Source organism: Corvus cornix, unplaced genomic scaffold (assembly GCF_000738735.6).
Source record: "Corvus cornix cornix isolate S_Up_H32 unplaced genomic scaffold, ASM73873v5 scaffold7, whole genome shotgun sequence".
NCBI classification, from domain to species: Eukaryota; Metazoa; Chordata; class Aves; order Passeriformes; family Corvidae; genus Corvus; species Corvus cornix.
In genome coordinates, this window is record NW_024108692.1 from 154,198 (window position 1) to 171,778 (window position 17,581).

The 17,581-nt window shown below is 48.7% G+C and overlaps 1 protein-coding gene across 5 annotated transcripts in view; it reads left to right on the forward strand.

The window, feature by feature from the left end:
* The first annotated feature begins 8,123 nt into the window (after positions 1–8,123).
* Positions 8,124–17,581, forward strand: part of LOC120412265 (butyrophilin subfamily 3 member A3-like) — a 29,525-nt gene continuing 20,067 nt past the window's right edge. For 3 of the 5 annotated variants that reach the window (XM_039572639.1, XM_039572641.1, XM_039572643.1), the window contains exons 1-3: positions 8,125–8,477; positions 11,972–12,070; positions 12,911–13,252. In XM_039572639.1, the coding sequence (XP_039428573.1) occupies positions 12,010–12,070; positions 12,911–13,252 (403 nt within the window). In that variant the 5' untranslated portion in view covers positions 8,125–8,477; positions 11,972–12,009. Of the gene's footprint in view, positions 8,478–11,971; positions 12,071–12,910; positions 13,253–17,581 lie in introns of all 5 variants that reach the window. The other 2 variants (XM_039572644.1, XM_039572640.1) reach the window with 1 other exon arrangement.

Below are 17,581 nucleotides of genomic sequence, written 5' to 3' on the forward strand. Positions count from 1 at the left end.
TTTTACCCTCAATTTCCCCAAATCACTTACCAATCTTCAGGACACAGTAGCTGGCTGCAGCCATGAGGGGGAAAAGGGAGATGGTCACCACTCCCACTAGCATGCATGTGGGAAAGGTGTGGGATTGCCTGGAATGAGGAGCTGTGGGAACATGATCTGTTGGAGAAGAGGAAGCAGAGAACAACCAATGGCCTTAGAGGTGTTCCGGTTTGGCCAAATTTAGAAATATATATGCCTCTGAGAGAAGGCACAACCACCCCTTCCCCCACCAAGTTCGGGAAAAAAATAAATTTTCCTCGAAGGAAAGTGAAGAAGATAAAACTATTTATTTAACAAACACACAGGAAAGGAAAATAATGTTAAATGGTAAAATCTTTCGCTGTAGAGGAAAAAACCTGGGAAAGTGTTCGAGTCCTCCCTTTGGTCTCCTCGGAGCTGGGCTTGGCCCAGGGCCAGGCCCTCTGTGCCCAGTGGAAAGTCCTCCCGATGTGCTCTGATGTTACAGCAATCAAGCAGTCCAGTAGAAAAGGGAGAAAATCCGAAATTCCAGAGAAGGAAATGTTCAACTCTCAGCCTCTCTCCAGAGAACCAGAAACTGGAAAAAAACTGGCCAAAAACTGACTGGAAAAGCTGCAAGCCGGGTGCTTCCTCGCTCCTCCCCCTGCCCCAGCTGGAAAAAAAAAACCTGCTATCTTTATGTGACCTTGAACAAGTTTCAAACTGCTTTGAGAAAGTTTTGCTCAGTTTTTTTCTTCCCCCTCTCAGGCTCAGTTCAGAGGCATAGAAAGGCCAATAATTAATTTCTGGGCATAGGCAGCGATATGGGATACACATCATAAGGTCACCCCAAGACAAGAGGAAAACAAGCTTCCAGCTTATGAACCTCCCAATGTCCTGGTGTTGGCAGCTGGGCAGCCTTGGCCCAGTGCTGAGGGACACTGGGTGTGAGGGAGAGAATCACTCACCAGCAGTGGATGTCCCTGACTGAGAGATTAATCCACTGCCTGGGAGGAGAAAGGGACAGGGAGAGAGTCTGCAGCTGCCCCAGGTCCTGCACAGACTGAGCAACTGCAGGGACCCCCAATCCACCCTCTATCAACTGTGGGGATCAATAAATGAATGCCCTGCTCAGCTGTGGCTCTGCATTAGATCTGGCACCACCACTCTGCCCTTTCTGTGATGCTGGGGCAGGAGAGGAGCAGGATGCTCTGCTGGGACTGGCAGGAGTGTCCCTGGTGCCCAAGGCTGTGCTGAAGTGCACCCTGACCCCCAGCATCCCAACTGCCCGGGGACATGCTGTGGGGCAGGGCAGGGTCCCCTCCCTCACCTGGGGTCTGGGGAGCCCTGGAGTGTTTCCTGTGTGTGCCCCAGTGCCACGACTCACCTGTGACCCTCAGGTTTGTGGGAGCACTGAGGGCAGAGTTCCTCACTCGGTTGCTGTTGTCCTTGTGCTGGTATCCACATGTGAATGTTCCTGAGCTCTCTATCATCATGGACAAGGTCACAGAGTAACTCAGCTGATGTTGTTGGGCTTTTGGGCTGAGCATCTCCACCTTATCCTTGCAGAAATCTACTTTCATATTAGGAGTCTGATATTTAATGAGATGGTGAAGGAAAACCCATTCTCCTTGCTGAGCATTGGAGGCATTCAAGAAGAGCTCAGGAGCTGGGAGGTCACTTGGAGACAGGGCACAGGGACAACTTGGGAGAGTGTTCTGTTGTCAGAGCTGGAAAATGGCTCAGATGGGGAACAAAGAACTTCTCCATTCCCATCTTCAGCCCCACTCAAATCCCTTGATGGGACCTATCCCCATAGTCTCCATGCCCTGGGGAGCTGCAGATGTCCTGAGCCATCACAGCAGCACCTGTACTAGGGGACACAGAGGGGTTTGGTCAGACAGGCAGCAACCCAGCTCAGCCCTGTGCTCCTGTCCACATTTCCACTGCTGAGTCCTTGCTGGGCCCGCACCTTCCTACCCATGCAGCTCCATCCTGCATCTCCTTTGTCTCCTGACTTGATACCTCCCCACACCCATTTTTTGCGGGTTTGTGGTTCTAGATGGATGTCTATGGCACCCAAAAGCACTTCAGCATATACCAAGTCTCTCACTATCAGACAAACCACCTTAAAGTGTTTGGAAATTCCCCCTTGGCTCAGCTGGAGGAAGCACTGGTCCTGCTGCCCTCCCCAGAGCAGCTCTGCCCCTCAGTGCTGCACGGCTGCTCCACACACCCTTTCCCCAGGGGCCTGCCCTGGGCCCAGCACGGGCCCTGTCCTGCCCCGCTCAGCAGCGCTGCAGTGCTGAGCCCCAAGGCAAAGCCATCCCCAACTCACCCAGCAGCAGCAGCAGCAGCAGGAGGGGGAGGAGGAAGACCGGGCGAGCAGGAGACAGCCTGGCACATCCCCCCTGGGCCAGCATTGTTTGGGGCACTGCAGCCACAGCCTCTCCTTGCAGCGTCTGCTGTGGGCTGAGCTCTGCCCAGCGCTGCAAGAGCTGCCTGGCCCGGGGCTTGCAGCGTGCCTGGGACTGGTCCTGCTGCAGGCTTGAGGGCTGGCAGGACCTTCCCACACCGAGTGGCTGTGGCCAGCGGGGGCCCTGCCTCAGCCCCTCTGTGGCCGCTGTGCCTGCAGAGCCCCCGCTTTCATTTCCGCACCCTGTGAGCCCAGAGTGTTATAAGTGGTTTGGTCCCTGTTAATCAATAATGTTAATGAGCTAATTGGTTGAGCTGGTGGACATTTTTTGGGTTGGGGGTTTGGGTGTAGTTAGTTATTAACTGAATTTCAATGTTGCAAATTTATTTGTATTTGGGGCAGCACTTATGTATCACCATTGGTTGACACGTGGGACCGGTCGGTGGGTTGGAGTATCTGGAAAGTTCTGAGGTGGACATTACATCATCATTTATCGCACCAGAGAGGACACGGATTGGACTATAAGAGCAACCAATGAAATTGCCCCCTGGACAAATGATTGATAAAGAACGCACCTCTAAACGAGCCAATGATAGCGAGGATCAAAAGTGACTGACCAATCTGAAGTGGGCCAAAAGACTCCATAAACTGTTCCGGTGCCGGGCACGGGGTCCTCCTTTGCTGACGTGCTTTTCAGGGGAGCATCCAGCATTGGGCGCGCTGCTTTGCCTGCCTTGTTGTCTTGGGTTCTTTAGCTACTCTCGGTTCCTGTTCTCAGTCACTGTTAATAAAACCTATTAAAATTGGCAACATTGTCAGCCTGTTTCTGACATGGAGCACGAGCTGTGTTTGCCTGTCCCTCTGGGGCAGCCTCCTCCCTGCAAAGCCCTCCTGAACCTGCCCCTTCGTTCACAGAGCCTGGTCTTTGTGAGGGATACCAAGAGCCATGAAAGCTGCTGGAGGCACAACAGGGCAGGACACCAGCAATCCTGCAGCTTCCTGATACTTCCACCTCCAATGATAGAGGAGCCAGTGAGGAGTGGGGCTCTGCTGGATCTCCTGCTCACCCAGCACAAGGCACTTGCTGTTCTGCTGCCCAAGGTGCCTCTGCAAGGGGCACTGTAACCAGCTGGCCCATGCCCAGGGACCTGCCCTTGGCTGCAGCACAACAAGCCTGGCTTTATTTATGGAGAACATTTTGGTGCCCTGAGTCCCCCACTGCCATTTGTCCCTCCCAGGTGAAGGCAGGAGACTGGGGATTGAGAAGGAGGCAAGGCTCTGTTGTGTCCCCCTGTGCAGTGGTTTAGTGCATGGAAGAGGAGACACGGCTTTGCTGCAGATCTTGCACAGCCTGGAGCTGCAGGTCATGGCCACGAGTGTCCCAGATGGGACAGGAGAGTCCAGGGCTGCAGGACCACCCTGTGGTGGTGGCACTGGGAGAAGAGGGTGAGATTTGGTGCAGCCTGTGCACATCCTTGGGATGAAATGGACACAGTTCAGAGCCCTGGTGCCAGTGAGTTATTGCCCAGCACAGATGAACAGAGAGCAAAGGTGGGTGTGAGAAAGAGGGTGCAGAAAGTGTTGAAATAACTGCCATCAAAACCTGAAACCACAATCTGAGCTTTCATCAGAAATAGTCTTTAATTTTTACACCTTCAGCCTGTGCAGAGATGTCCCAGGTAATAACTGATCTTATACGGTGGGTTTGGAGCATGTCCTCACGTGTTGCTCTATTGCACCTCCTTTGTCTCATGGCAAAATAGCTTCTTATTATTGCTCTGAGTTCAGATGTCAGAAATATTCATGGTTAGTCATTTTTACTGAGATTTTTAACTACTAATTAAGCATTAAAAGACATTCTTAATCTGTGTATGAAATAGTTCAAGCTGGATGAGTAAATCCAATTTTTTATCCCACGTTCACCACCAAAATCATTCTCAGCATCCCCTGACTTTATTGTTCTTTCTCAAGGCACCTCTCATCCCATCTCATTCAATTCCCATTTTACTGAAAATCCTAAATTTCCGAGTTTAGGGCACTATCTGCATTCCTCCTCTAATTCCATATTACTTTATTGTGGGGTTTCAGTCTGTTCAAGCACAGTTGGGACGTGGTTCCAGCTCTCACCATCCTGACAAACTTTATGGCATGACAACAATAGGTCAATAATGCAATGACAAGAGGCAATGGCTTCTCATTTTTATTTACAATCTCCACTTTACGTGGTAGCAACAAGGGGGGAAAAACCTCCATAGATCAAATTACCTCAGCTTGTTCAAACACTTGATCACCCTCATGGCAAAATACTACCAAAAACATTCTGTATATTTAATGGGAATTCTCATGTTGCAGCTTGTGTCTCTGAGCCAATCAAGGCACCTCACCAAGAAGATGTCAAATGGAGAGAGAAATGCAGCAAGGCCATTGAGCCCCAAACTGCTCCCTGGGTCTGACAGACATTGTTCCCTGGGGAGGTGGTGGAGCCTCCATCCTTGGAGATATTCAAAAGCCTCTGGGAGAGGTTCTGGCACACCAGCTCCAGGTGTCCCTGGGTGAGCAGAGGAGTTGGACCAGGTGATCTCTTGGGGTCACTCCCAACCTCACCTACTCTGTGTTTCTGTGATCCTGTACAGGGCACGAGACACCTGGAACCATAGTTTTCAGAATCTCCAAAGTCAAATGTGACTGTATGTATACCCAATTCTGGTGTGTGTTTAATTTTCACCTCCTCTTGACTGTTTAACCTTTGCAGATGTGGTGATAGAAAGTGCTTTAGAAGATGAGTGGTGTGATACAGAGGCACAGAATGCTTCTGAGCTGGTGCAGTATTGATCACTGAGCAAAATGGAAGTCAGGAAGCAATTCCAACATGTTGGAAAAATCATTTTAGTGTGTTGTCTGTATCACTTTACTCCATAATTCTGGTTGTAGTTGAAGAAAGAATGGAGCTGGAATTTCAATGTCCTCAGGAGAAGCCATTAAGGGAATTGTCTGTTGCTTCTGACTTCTTCTGTCCAGACTTCATTACATTTGTCCTGAGCTTGACCTCCTGGTCCTTGCATTTCCTGGGCTTGCTGTGCTGGGAAGTGCTCATGCTGCCATAAGACTCAGATCATTTTTAGGGCATTTTTACCTTCTGTGATTTGGTGTGTGATCCTCCTGTGCCATGGCAGCTACATCGAGTGCCTGGTTTAAGTAAATGAAGGAAACAGCATTCAAAGTGCCCCCCAAAGCAGAGCAGCTGAGTTACCCAGTGAGTTCTACACCAAATCTCAGGTAAGAGCCCTGGGAAGCTTGGATTTTAGGTATTTTAGCATTTATTGTGTGTGACTAATCTGGGATGTACAGCAATATGGTAATCATTTAATCTGGAGAACGAAGCGTTAAATTGCAGTTATTATTTCTATGTGATGTATTTATTATATTCTTCTTCCTATTTATCAGCCCTGATTTTGTTGCTCTTTTACCTCTGTGTAAAGGGATGAAGGGAGAATAATTCAAGCAATCTGTGAGGAGAAAACTGGGAGCCAACCAGAAATGACCTGAAGATTGAGCTCTCAGGCATGGACCAGGTGTGCCCTGGAGAGACAAGCAGATCAGAGATCCCCAGCAGCACACCCAGGGCTCCAGGACAACCAGAAGGGCTCTCCTTGGAGTGGTCTGAGATGAGATCCCACTGTCTCTGGGGTCTCTCCCATTCTGCTTTGTCGTCTTGGGATTTGAGTGGCCAGTTTGACCAGGGCTGAAGACCTCCTGCAACTTCTTGTGGCTTAGACTGGGACATGTAGAAGAAAGCAGGGGCTGGAGGTGAGAAAAGGGATTTCAGAGAGTATCCTAAGGGCATGGGCAGGTTTTGAGGTAAGATTCACACCAGAGGTGGTGGAAGCTCAATGACAGAGCACAATGTGCATTGTATCTGCTTGAGCTGCACAGGGCTCTGGATTCAGGGGCTCTGGCCCCATGCAGGGAACTTTGTCATGTCCTGTGTCTCTGGCTGAATGGCAGTGAAATTCCTGGCTGCAGCACAGGCAGCCGTGGGAATCCTACCCTGAAAGATCCAGTGCTGTGCATGGAGGTTTCTGGTGGCACTTGGGTGTTGTGTGGGTGTCCAGGAGATCGCATGCCCAGGTGTGATCAGCAGGACACAAGGCTTACAGGAGACACAAACTTTTCTGCAGCAGCTGAACATGGGCTTGAAGCAGGAAAAGCTCTAAAACAAGGAGGAGGGAATGAAAGATCTTGGCCAAGCCAAACAGCACAGGATTGTTCAGCTTTGTATCAGCAGTGCACAGAGAGCAGATGCCCACTGCAGGCAGCAGTGAGGGCCCACTGAGTCAAACAGGGGATCTCTGCTCTGCAAAGCACTTGGGATTGCAATGGAGTTGGTCTTTGGGAACTGGAAGGAATCCCTGGTGCAGCTGCCCCTCTTCCTCTGCTCATCAGGCAGCTGTGAGATGTGAGGCTTTGGGAAAGGAGGAGCAGAGCTGCACATGGGGCACCTGTAAGATCTGCTGCTTTCTTGCCTGAGCACATCCTGGGCTGGGGCAAGGGACAGAGGCAGAGAAGAGGAACAGAGCAGCCCTTGTTGCTCAGCAGGGCCAGGAAGTTCTGCTGGGAGAAAGGAGATGGTCAGAGAGAGAGTTTAAGGGTTCACTGGAAGCTGATGTCTTGGAGCATTTCCCTTTCCCAGGCTCCTGCCCACTGCTTCAGGAACTCCCGGCAGCACCTTCTGCTATTCTCCTCTGATTCCCAGCAAAGCCAGCATGAGGATGAGCAGGAGAGCCAAGCTGAGCCAGGTTCATCCCTGGTGGAGCTGCATGGCTTGGGGACCCCTGTCCCAGGGACCTGAGCCCACCTGTGCCTCTGTGCTGACACCACCTGAGAACTGAGCGGGGAGAGCAGCTGGAGTTCCAGGCACACCCGAGTGGAGAGGGAGATTTCTGTGGGGTGGGAAAGGCAGAACAGGAGCTGATAACTGGGGCAGGATGGAGCTGTGAGGGGGGTGGGCAAAGGAGGACCCACCCATAGCAATGGTGCAAGGACTTGTTTGGCCATGGCAGAGCTTTGGGAGTGCAGGTGTGTGGAGACCTACACAGAGTGTTCTGCCTTTCTGCTGTTGTGTCTCTGTCTACCATAAGATTTTGGGAAAAGGTGTGGAGATGAGAAGCTCTCAGCAGTTTCTCTTGCAAAATCTCATCCATCTCTGTTTTAATTTAATCTTTCTTTCTCTAGGTGGATCTTCCTGTTCTTCATGTCATAATTCTTTAGAAATCCAGACTTTTCTTTCACTGCACAGACAGGAAAAAGTTATGCGAATGAAGTAATACTGACAATCAGTGAGGTGGAAATCAGTGCAAAAACCTAAAAAAGAAGAGGGAATTACCAATGGAATTCTTTAAAATTTTATTAATAACTAAATTTCAAGGAACTTTCAAAATTTCACAGTGACTATGGTGACTATTTAGAAAGGAATATATCCTCAGTGATCATTGCCATTATGGGATTTGGTATAGATAATGTAAACCTATCCTTAACACATGAGTGACTTGGTCATTTTCTCTGATATTGACCTAAAAATTCTTCTTGGAAACTCGCTGACAAAGACATGACATGTGATCTTCTGGAATACCAACAGCCCAACTTAATCTTTACTGTTTTATTTGTCTTTTCTTTTTCAGTGTTCAAAGTCAATCCCTAAACAAACTGATCAAAGTTCATTTTGAACTGAATATATGGAGATAGTTCTTACCTGTTAACAAGCAAAAGCCAGCTCTAATTCTTAAATAAACCACACTTTGTGGGCATTGAGCAGGATCCCTGCTGGTCTTAGACATCTCTGAAACATTGAAGCTCCATTTGCACAACACCAAAACAAAGCACTCATATGGCAGATGAGACATGACCTTCAGGCAGCAAAGAGATTTTTGGGCAGAGGAATGCCACATTTAAACTTTGGAATGAGATTCTTCTGTTCATTTTCCTTTGTTTCTACAGGTGGAAGTTTCTCTGGCAAGAGGAAAAATACCTGTCCCATATCAGTGCTCACCTTTGCTGACCAAGGCAGGTAAGCAGCTCTGTGTTGTTTCTTTCTCTCCTGAACAAGTGGTGAATGTGCTGCTGCTGTCAGGGTGGAAAGGAACCACTCTCTTCCCTTCACCCCAGCTGTGCACACAGGGACCAGCAAGCTCTTCCCATCCCCCAGGTCTCCTCAGGCAAAGGTGGCAAGAACTGGGAGCATCAGCAGCACAGGTGTTTCCAGGGGGGCTCAGAGAGGAACTGAAAGTGACAGGGAATGGTCATTTGGGGGAAAAGCTGAGCTATGGGCTGGCCCTCTGGGTCTGGTGTTGTGTCTTCCCCAAGGATGGTTCTGCTGCCTTTGGTGTCCAGAGCTGGCTGTGCTGTCCTGGTACAGCTTGGAAGGGGAGGCTGCAGAGCAGGAGAGAAGGGTGGAATTCCCCCTCTGGAAAGGGCTGTTGGGCCCAGGGACCACCTTGGGGCAGGGCCTTGAGGCAAAGCAGGGCTGATGATAATGCTGGAACTTCCTTCCCAGCAAGCAAGGCTGGTCCCAAGTCTGGCCACTTGGAACTCTTTCCTGTTGCAAGCTGAAACAGTGTGAAACTGCCTTGATTTTATGGTAACTCAGGATGATGATAACTCCCAGAGCACCCAGAGGTCAGCAGCCCCTGCAGAAATGTGAATAAGCTTAAACATTTCCTGGTTAGTTTCATTTCCTTGAATGATTGAGGTTGTCAATTCATAAGCAGCAAACCTCATGTCATCATGACATCATCTTTGTTTATCAATTAAATCATTCTTCTCATGATTCCAGAGAATTCAGTGATCTTTTCAGACCTCACAGGTGTTGCAGAGTCAGTGTCAACTCAACTCCATTTTCTCCCCTTCTGGTCTAACACTGATTATTGCCCTCAGTTAAACTGTGGCCAGTTGTGTCTGTTAGCTGTGTTGAACATGAAGCCTCGGGGCATGGCAAAACTCTGCCTTTGTGTGTTACTTTGTTTGTTTGTTTATTTGGTTTTTTGTTGTGTTGAGTTTTTTAGACCTATTTTCAGGTCTTTTGAAAAGCATTCAGTTTGTTTGGGAATGTGGTTTTGGTCTCTGAAGTACGAACTGATAATTTGTTAGACAGCGAGGTCTCTTTGGGGCCCTCCTTGGATGACAGGAACATTTTGTAAAAGTTGGATGAAAAAAGACCATGACATTTGTCAGAAGAAGTTTCAGTGTTCCTGAACAAGGTGTGTAAGGTCTCAGCATGTTCTGGCTGGAATTCCTGGGTCAGATGTTCCTGTCTTGTGACATTTTCCTTTTCTAAGCCTCCAGCAGCTGATCCAGAGGGGAACAGGTTTCTACAAGTCCTGTGTCACATCTGCCTCTCCCCAAATGTCTGGATTAATATCCCAGCCTTAATAATATCCAAAACAGTCCCTGAGAGATATTTTTAAGTGACTGAGGAGCAAACCCCTCATTTCTAAGAACAACTGACCTCTTTCCCATATCAACTCTCCAAATTAATGCTTGCAACAAAATTTCCTATGGCCTTATGGGAAAATCACCTGCAAAGCACAGACGTAGTGTATTTCCAAACCCTTAAAAACCCCTGGACAGCAGAAACAACAGAATTTAACATGACAGTTTCCAGAGTTCAGTGCCAGCTGCAGGTTGACATTCAGTGCCCTGAGCTCCCTGTGTAGTTTACGGACACGTGGGTGATGTGTTCAGTGGATCTGAGTTTGTGGCCATCTCACCCCAAGACCTTTGGCTTCTTGAATGATGTGAGACTGGCGTGGTTTAACCCCAGATGGCCACTAAGTACCACACAGCAGCTCACTCACTCCCTGGCCCTTGGCACTCCCTGAGTGGGGAGAAGAATTGGAAAGAAAAGTTTTGATTGAGACAAGAACAGCTTAAGAATTGAAAGAAAGTAAAAAAATATAGTAAGAAGAATTGCAATGAAAAGGAGAGAGGGGGAGAGAGAGGGAGGAATAAAACCCAAGCAATGCCCAGTCCAATTACTCACCACTCACTGACTGTTGCCCAGGCTGCCCCTGGGCAGTGATCAGCCCCCTTCCTGCCAATTCATCGGTTTATATACTGGGCAGGACATTCCGTGGTCTGAAATATTCCCCTGGCCCATCCAGGTCACCTGTCCTGGCCCTGCTCCCTCCTGGTTTCTTGTGCAGCTCCACGCAGGCAGAGCAAGAGACACTGAAAAGTCACTTGGGGTGAGCACAGCTGAGCAACAACTGAAACACTGGTGTGTTATCAACATTGTTCTCATCCTGAATCAAAAAAAAAAAAAGCCCTGGACAAGCTACAAGGAAGAAAATTAACTCTATCCCAGCCAAAACCAGGCCAGAGACATCACAGTGCCCATTTGTCTCCATGTCCCATAAATACAGCTCAGAACAACCAGCTCAGAGGAGAAAGCCTGTGCTGTGGAGATCAGAGTGGAGATGAATCCCCATTGTGGTGGTCTGTGGTGAATTGGATGAAATCCCTCCAGGAGTTCCTGTGTCTCCTTAGCAAGTGAAGAGGGAGAATTTGTGATTAAAATCCAGTGAATTAAACACTTCCCCTGTAACTGCAATTGTGCTTCCCCAGTGGCCCAATATGGCAGGTGTCTTCCCAGGACAAGAATTGATCCAGAATGTGGAATACTGATGTCTGCCTTGATCCACCACCACACCTGTTCAAACAGCATCCGATTTAGTTACATCAGACACAGCTGTGAGACCTGGAGACAGCCTTGTCTAGAAGCTGAGATGTATCCAGACAATGCAGTGCAGCATGTTGAATTCCAGCTTGGCAGTCATCAGGATGGCCCACCTTCCTCACTGGTCACTAAAGTGGGAATATTGAACACTAATACACTCATAAAGTAATGAAGATATCACACCAAAAGTGTTTCTATGAGGACTGAGATAAGGGCAGTCAGGCACATCCTGGCAATGACAAAGTGCAGAAGGAGCCAGAGCCAGAGAAGGGCAAGATCTTTAGTGCAGTGCAGCAAAGCCAAGCCTGGTACAGCTCCCTAAGTGATTCCAGGTTTGTGCTGAGCTGAGGCACTGTCACTCTGCAGCCTGATGGTTCCCAGGGAGCTGTAATTTCAGGATACCAAGTGCCATGGATTCCCCTTCCTCCAAATGTGGGCATGGGAGGGGGAAAGAGTTTCTTCCTCCTTTTCCCCCATCTCAGATCATGGGCAGAGAGACTTGAGCAACCCAGACCAGAGATTTCATCCGGTCTGTTAGTTAAGGTGTCCATTAAAGTTCACAGTGGGGTCTGGGTTGAATTTTCCTCTCTTGCATCCCCTGTCACAATTTCCTGGGAGCACATTGGACTGAGAGATATTCCCAGTATCTGCAGGGGTAATTGAGATCTCTGGAAAGGCACAAGTTTTCTTGATGTCTGAACTCAACTCTTTGAGCACTTGGCATCTTCAGAAGTTGCAGCTGGTGCCAGGTGCCAGGTGAGAGAGAAAACAGGGCTTTGGGACAGGATTTCCCTTCTTTGCTCACTTCCCTTCTGTGCCTGTTCCAGGTCAGCTGCGGGATCATCCCACCCAGGGGACTGCAGGGATGGAGCAGAGGAGATGGCTCCTGTTGGCTCTGGCCCTGCTTCTGGCCATTCCTGTCTCAGGTAACGCTTCCAGGAGCTGTTCTGCTCCTTTCTGGGGGATTCCAGCCTGCAGATGATCAGAAGTGCAGGAGCTGAGGGCCATGGTCTCCTGAGCAGCCCTGATTTGAACTCCACAAGAGCCAGAGCTGCCCTGCCCCTCTGCTCTTGGGGAATCCAGCCCTTTGCAGCCGGAGTTTCTCTTCCTTGGTGGAGCTGGGGAAGCCCTAAGCCAAGGCAGCTCTGCCCTGTCCAGCCCTCCCCAGTACCAGGAGCATCTCCCTGCCTGCGTGGGCAGTTGGCATTGGCACAGCTGCCCTGCTGCTGGTGGCACAGGGCTGCAAAGGGGCAGGGACAGCTGGGAAGCTGCATGGAATGGCTCTGGACATGCTTTTATACTTTTTATTTTTTCATTTTCCACAAAATATTTCTATTCTCTACAACTTGTATCAATCCTTTCATCTATTACTTTGGGCTTTTCAATTTCGCCAGTTCCCATTTCGCCTCAGAGATAAGAAAATAAGGAGATAGGGAGTGAATGCTCCAAACCAGAATTAATTTCTCTTTTATGAAAACTTCAGAAAAAGTATTGTAATTTTCATCAAACCATTGATTCTGCTTTCCTGGGTTTCTTTTCAAAACTTAAAACTTTCCTGAAAGAACTCTTGGGCTTTTTTTTTTCTCAGATTTTGGTGTATTTCTGTGATGATCATGGCCTAAAGGTGTATGAACAGAAGAGACAAATGTCTGAATATTTGCAACTTTCAGTTCTTCAGCACAGTTACTCCCAGTCCTCTGTCCTTCACACCAGTACATTTTCTGATTGATGTCAGCCAGATGCTCACTCAAGTTTGGTTTCCACAGAACATTTCAGAGTCACGGCTCCCCTGACTGTAGTTGGAATTGTCGGCCAGGATACAATCCTTCCTTGCACCATCTCTTCCACAAAGCCACTGGACAACCCCCAAGTGCACTGGATAAAAATCACAGATGGGCACACAGAGGACATCTACACATACGGGCAGTTTGGGGGTGAACCAATGCAGAAATACCGTGGGAGAACATCAGTGCCAGGAGATGGATTTGCCACTGGGAACGTGTCCCTGACATTAAAGAATGTCCTACCAGCAGATGAAGGAAGATACATTTGCAGCGTGGAATCCAGTGTCTGGTTCGCTGAAAATGACACCAAGCTCAGCGTTGCAGGTTGGATACTTTCTGGGCTGGGTGAGGAAGGGGGAAAGTTCTTACAGAGGGAAAAGAGCTCTCTGAAAGGTCACTGTCTCCCAGCTGATGCCGCCTCATATGACCCAACATATCACCTCCCCACTCCCAGCAGCCCGTGGGCCACATGGCAGCTGCCTTTTGATCCCTGTCACACTTCATTTGTAAATCACTGAGAGGTCTGTAAAGAGCCAAGAAAATTCAACCCATGTGCCACCACCCGGGAGGGAACCCAGGAATTGCTAATCTTACCAGCCCCAGGAAGGTCATGGCAGCCCTCACAGTTTTAGGCAAGGAAGGAACCCTAAACCTGAATGTTCCAGGAGACACAGAGCCTGGACTGCACGTTCAAAGGCAGTTGCACTGTGTGGTGAAATGGAGCAGGCAGGAACAGCTTGGTTAAGCTGCAAAAGAGCCTGGGGGGAGTTCCTGTGCCAAGAGATGCTCTGGACGTTCCATGCCCAGCCTGAGCCCTGTTCTGACCCGCGTGGGGCTGGCGAGCTGCAATAATCCCTGCTGGGGAGGTGTGAGCCCACCTGAGAGACGCCTGAGTGCTCAGCATCCCTGGCTATGGGACTGATGGGAATGGGGGCCCTACCTATTGGGATTTCTCTGCTGGGCTAAGGAGATGTTCCAGGCTGCCAGTTCCCCCCAGCTGGACAGTGGGCACCATTTGTGTGCAGGTATTGATAATGTCAAGTGGAGCTGGTCAGCCTGGATTCACTGATCAAAAACAGCACAGAACGCCAGAATTATGGAATCATAGAATGATTTGGGTTTGATGCGGCCTTAAAGATCGCCTCATTCCAAGCATCCCTGCATGGACACAGATGCCACTCACTAGACCACATTTTTCAAAGTCCTGTCCAACATGGCCTTGAAAACTTCCGGGCTTCTACAGATTCATGCTAAAAGAGGAATATAAACCACACACCTTCTCCCTGCCTGCTATGAAATAGTGGGGAGCTAAGAGGCAAATTGTCGTGTTTTAAGAGCTAGGTGTCTTCCAAGGAAGACAGGAACCTTCCTGGAATGGAAGAGATGACCCCTCTCCCTCCAACTTATTACAGCTTTGAAATTATGGGGTTTTGGGCAAATATATGTGAAAATGAATAACAGTTCTTTACTAGAATGTATCTATCTATCTATCTATTTATATAGAGAAAAACAAACAATAACAACAGAAACAACAACAACAAAAAAAACCAAAACAGAAAACCCAATAACAGCCTTTTTCCTACCAATCAAGCGCTTTTCCTTTTTGGCGTAGTTATGACCACACCTGGCAGGAGGCACTGTTGGCCCATATTGAGGCAGAGGGGGTGCAGTGACACCCCCATGGATGCAGGGGGCACTCCAATGCAAGCCCTGAGCCTCCCCAGGGGTTAATGGTGGCCCTGGGAAGAGAGAAAAGGTGGAGCGTAAAGGGGGTTGCTGGGTTTCCCTGTGTCCTCACGTGTCCAGTGAAATATCCTGGTGATGGCAGCTCTGGTGAGGTTCCAGTCCATCAGCAGCGGGGAAGGTGCTCTCTCTCTCTCTCTCTCTCTTTCAGGAGAGAGAAGGTGTGGGTCTCCCCTGGCGAGAGTGGGTGCTGCAGAGAAAGTCCCAGTCACCAGACAATTCACTGTAAGCAGAGGCCTTACCAATAGGCAGTCAGGAGAAACTTCACAGCAGCGCCAAACCCCTCTGGCAGCAGAAGTGGAGCACCAAAAACCACCACCTTCTCCCCTCCAAGCTGGGCCAAGACTGACCCACCCCAAGCTAAGAAACTGCTGAAACCACACCACTTTCCCCTTCCCCCGCGGAACCATTTCAATGGAATTCCAAGACGCCCAGATATCTTTTATCTCTTAAATACTATCCATTCACCATCTCCTGTGGAACAAATGGGAAGAAAATTCCCTAAGAAAAAGCATAACCCACAACATTATCCACCACAAATTTATTTCCCATACCAGTGTTACATCAAACTTAGACTTTTAAACTGTATACACATACATGCATTACCCTAATTCTATACATATGTACATCTAGATCTAGATACAGGTACAGTATGACAGACAGTTCACCCCAAAATAAGGTCCCCTTGAGGGTTACATCTTGTCTCTCCATCCTTCTGCATCACCCACCATGTGCAACCTGGCCCCTGAGTAAAGACAACCCCATGGATGAGTTTGTCTTTGCTTGAGGCAGAATTAATCCAAACAGTCTTTCCTAACATACTTCTCATATGCCCCACCAGAACTTTGTCTGTTGTACTCAGGGGTTCATATTGGGCAGGGCCTGCTCGGTTAGTGGAATCTCTGGTGTTAACCACCTATGTAGCTTTTGCTAAATGCAGATCCCACTGCTTGAATGTCCCACCACCCATTGCCTTCAATGTTGTAAGAGTCCATTGCACAACTCAGCTTTCCCAGCTGCTGGTGCATGGTAAGGGATGTGGTACACCCACTCAATGCCATGTTCCCTAGCCAAGGTGTTTATGAGGCTATTCTTAAAATGAGTCCCATTGTCAGACTCAATTCTCTCGAGGGTGCCATGCCTCCAAAGGACTTGCTTTTCAAGGCCCAGGATGGTGTTCCGGGCAGTAGCGTGAGGCACAGGGTAGGTCTCCAGCCATCCAGTGGTGGCTTCTACCATTGTGAGCACATAGCGCTTGCCTTGGCGGGTTTGAGGCAGTGTGATGTAATCAACCTGCCAGGCCTCCCCATACTTGTATTTGGACCATCGCCCGCCGTACCACAGGGGCTTCACCCGCTTGGCCTGCTTGATCGCAGCGCATGTCTCACAGTCATGGATAACCTGGGAGATACTGTCCATGGTTAGATCCACCCCTCGGTCTCGTGCCCACTTATAGGTGGCATCTCTGCCCTGATGTCCTGAGGCATTGTGGGCCCATCAAGCCAGAAATAACTCTCCCTTGTGTTTCCAATCCAAATCCATCTGTGACACCTCTATTTTTGCAACCTGTTCCACCTGTTCGTTGTTGCGGTGCTCCTCATTAGCCCAACTCTTGGGTACATGGGCATACATGATTGACTTTCACAGGAAGCTCCTCTACCTGAGTGGCAATGTCTTCCCATGCTTCAGCAGCTCAGACTGGTCTTCCTCTATGCTGCCATCTGGCCTTTTTTACACCTTTCCAGCCACCCCCACACAGCATTGGCTACCATCCATGAATCAGTGTAAAGGCAGAGCTTTGGCCACTTCTCTCTTTCAGCAATGTCCCAGCCAGCTGGATTGCTTTGAGTTCAGCAAGTTGGCTCAATTCACCTTCTCCTTCAGTAGCTTCTGCAGCCTGTCGTGTGGGGCTCTGTATGGCTGCTTTCCACTTTCAGTTCATCCCTACGATGTGACAGGAACCACCAATGAAAAGAGTGTAGCATGTTTCGTCTTGTGGCAGTTGGTTGTATGGTGGAGCTTCCTCATCAAGAGTCACCTGTTCCTACTCCTCTTCATCCATCAGACCAAAATTTTCACCTTCAGGCCAATTTGTAATTATTTCCAAGATTCCCAGGGCAATTCAAGTTTCCAATAAAGGTGAGCTGTGTGGTGAGGGCGATCCATTTCCTCCATGTGGTGTCAGTGGTGTGCTGGGTAGACGGAGCTTTTCCTTTGAACATCCACCCCAGCACCGGTAGTCAGGGTGCCAGGAAAAGTTTTGCCTCTGTGCCAATCACCTCTGAGGCAGCTTGAACTCCTTCATAGGCTGACAGGATTTCCTTCTCTGTTGAAGTGCGGTTGGCTTCCGACCCACTGTAGCTTCGTCTTCAGAATCCCAGTGGTCAGCCTTGAAGCTCACCGACCTATATGGGTTTGTTGAGACGGACATAACAGAACACACCTGTTGTAATCCAAAGTCCTAAAAGTTTTTATTTTCTCTACTGCTATCCTTATACCTCTTCACAATTGCAGTGCTTTATTGAGTTTGGCTGTTCAGCAAACAATGACAAGGCTGTCTAACAAACAATGACCATTCAAGCATTAAAACAATCAGCTATACAAGCAAAGGTATAGTTGCTACATATTATCTGCCAAGTTCTTCCTTGTACACTCTTAATGTCCCAAAACAAGAACATCCTCTCCTTGTGTCCAGAACATCTTCTCTCATTGATTATCTTCTTGCCTTTCTCTGTGGGCTTCACTGAAGCTGCAGAATTTCACTGTAAAATTCTCATGGGTAAATTCTGACCAATTTCAGGTCTGACTCTGTGAGGCCCCCAAACCAGCTGTCAGCCTCATCAGGTCCCCCCTTTGTTTTTGTATTACAAAGGCAGTGTTTATTGACTTTTGCAGGGCCCTTTGCAAAAA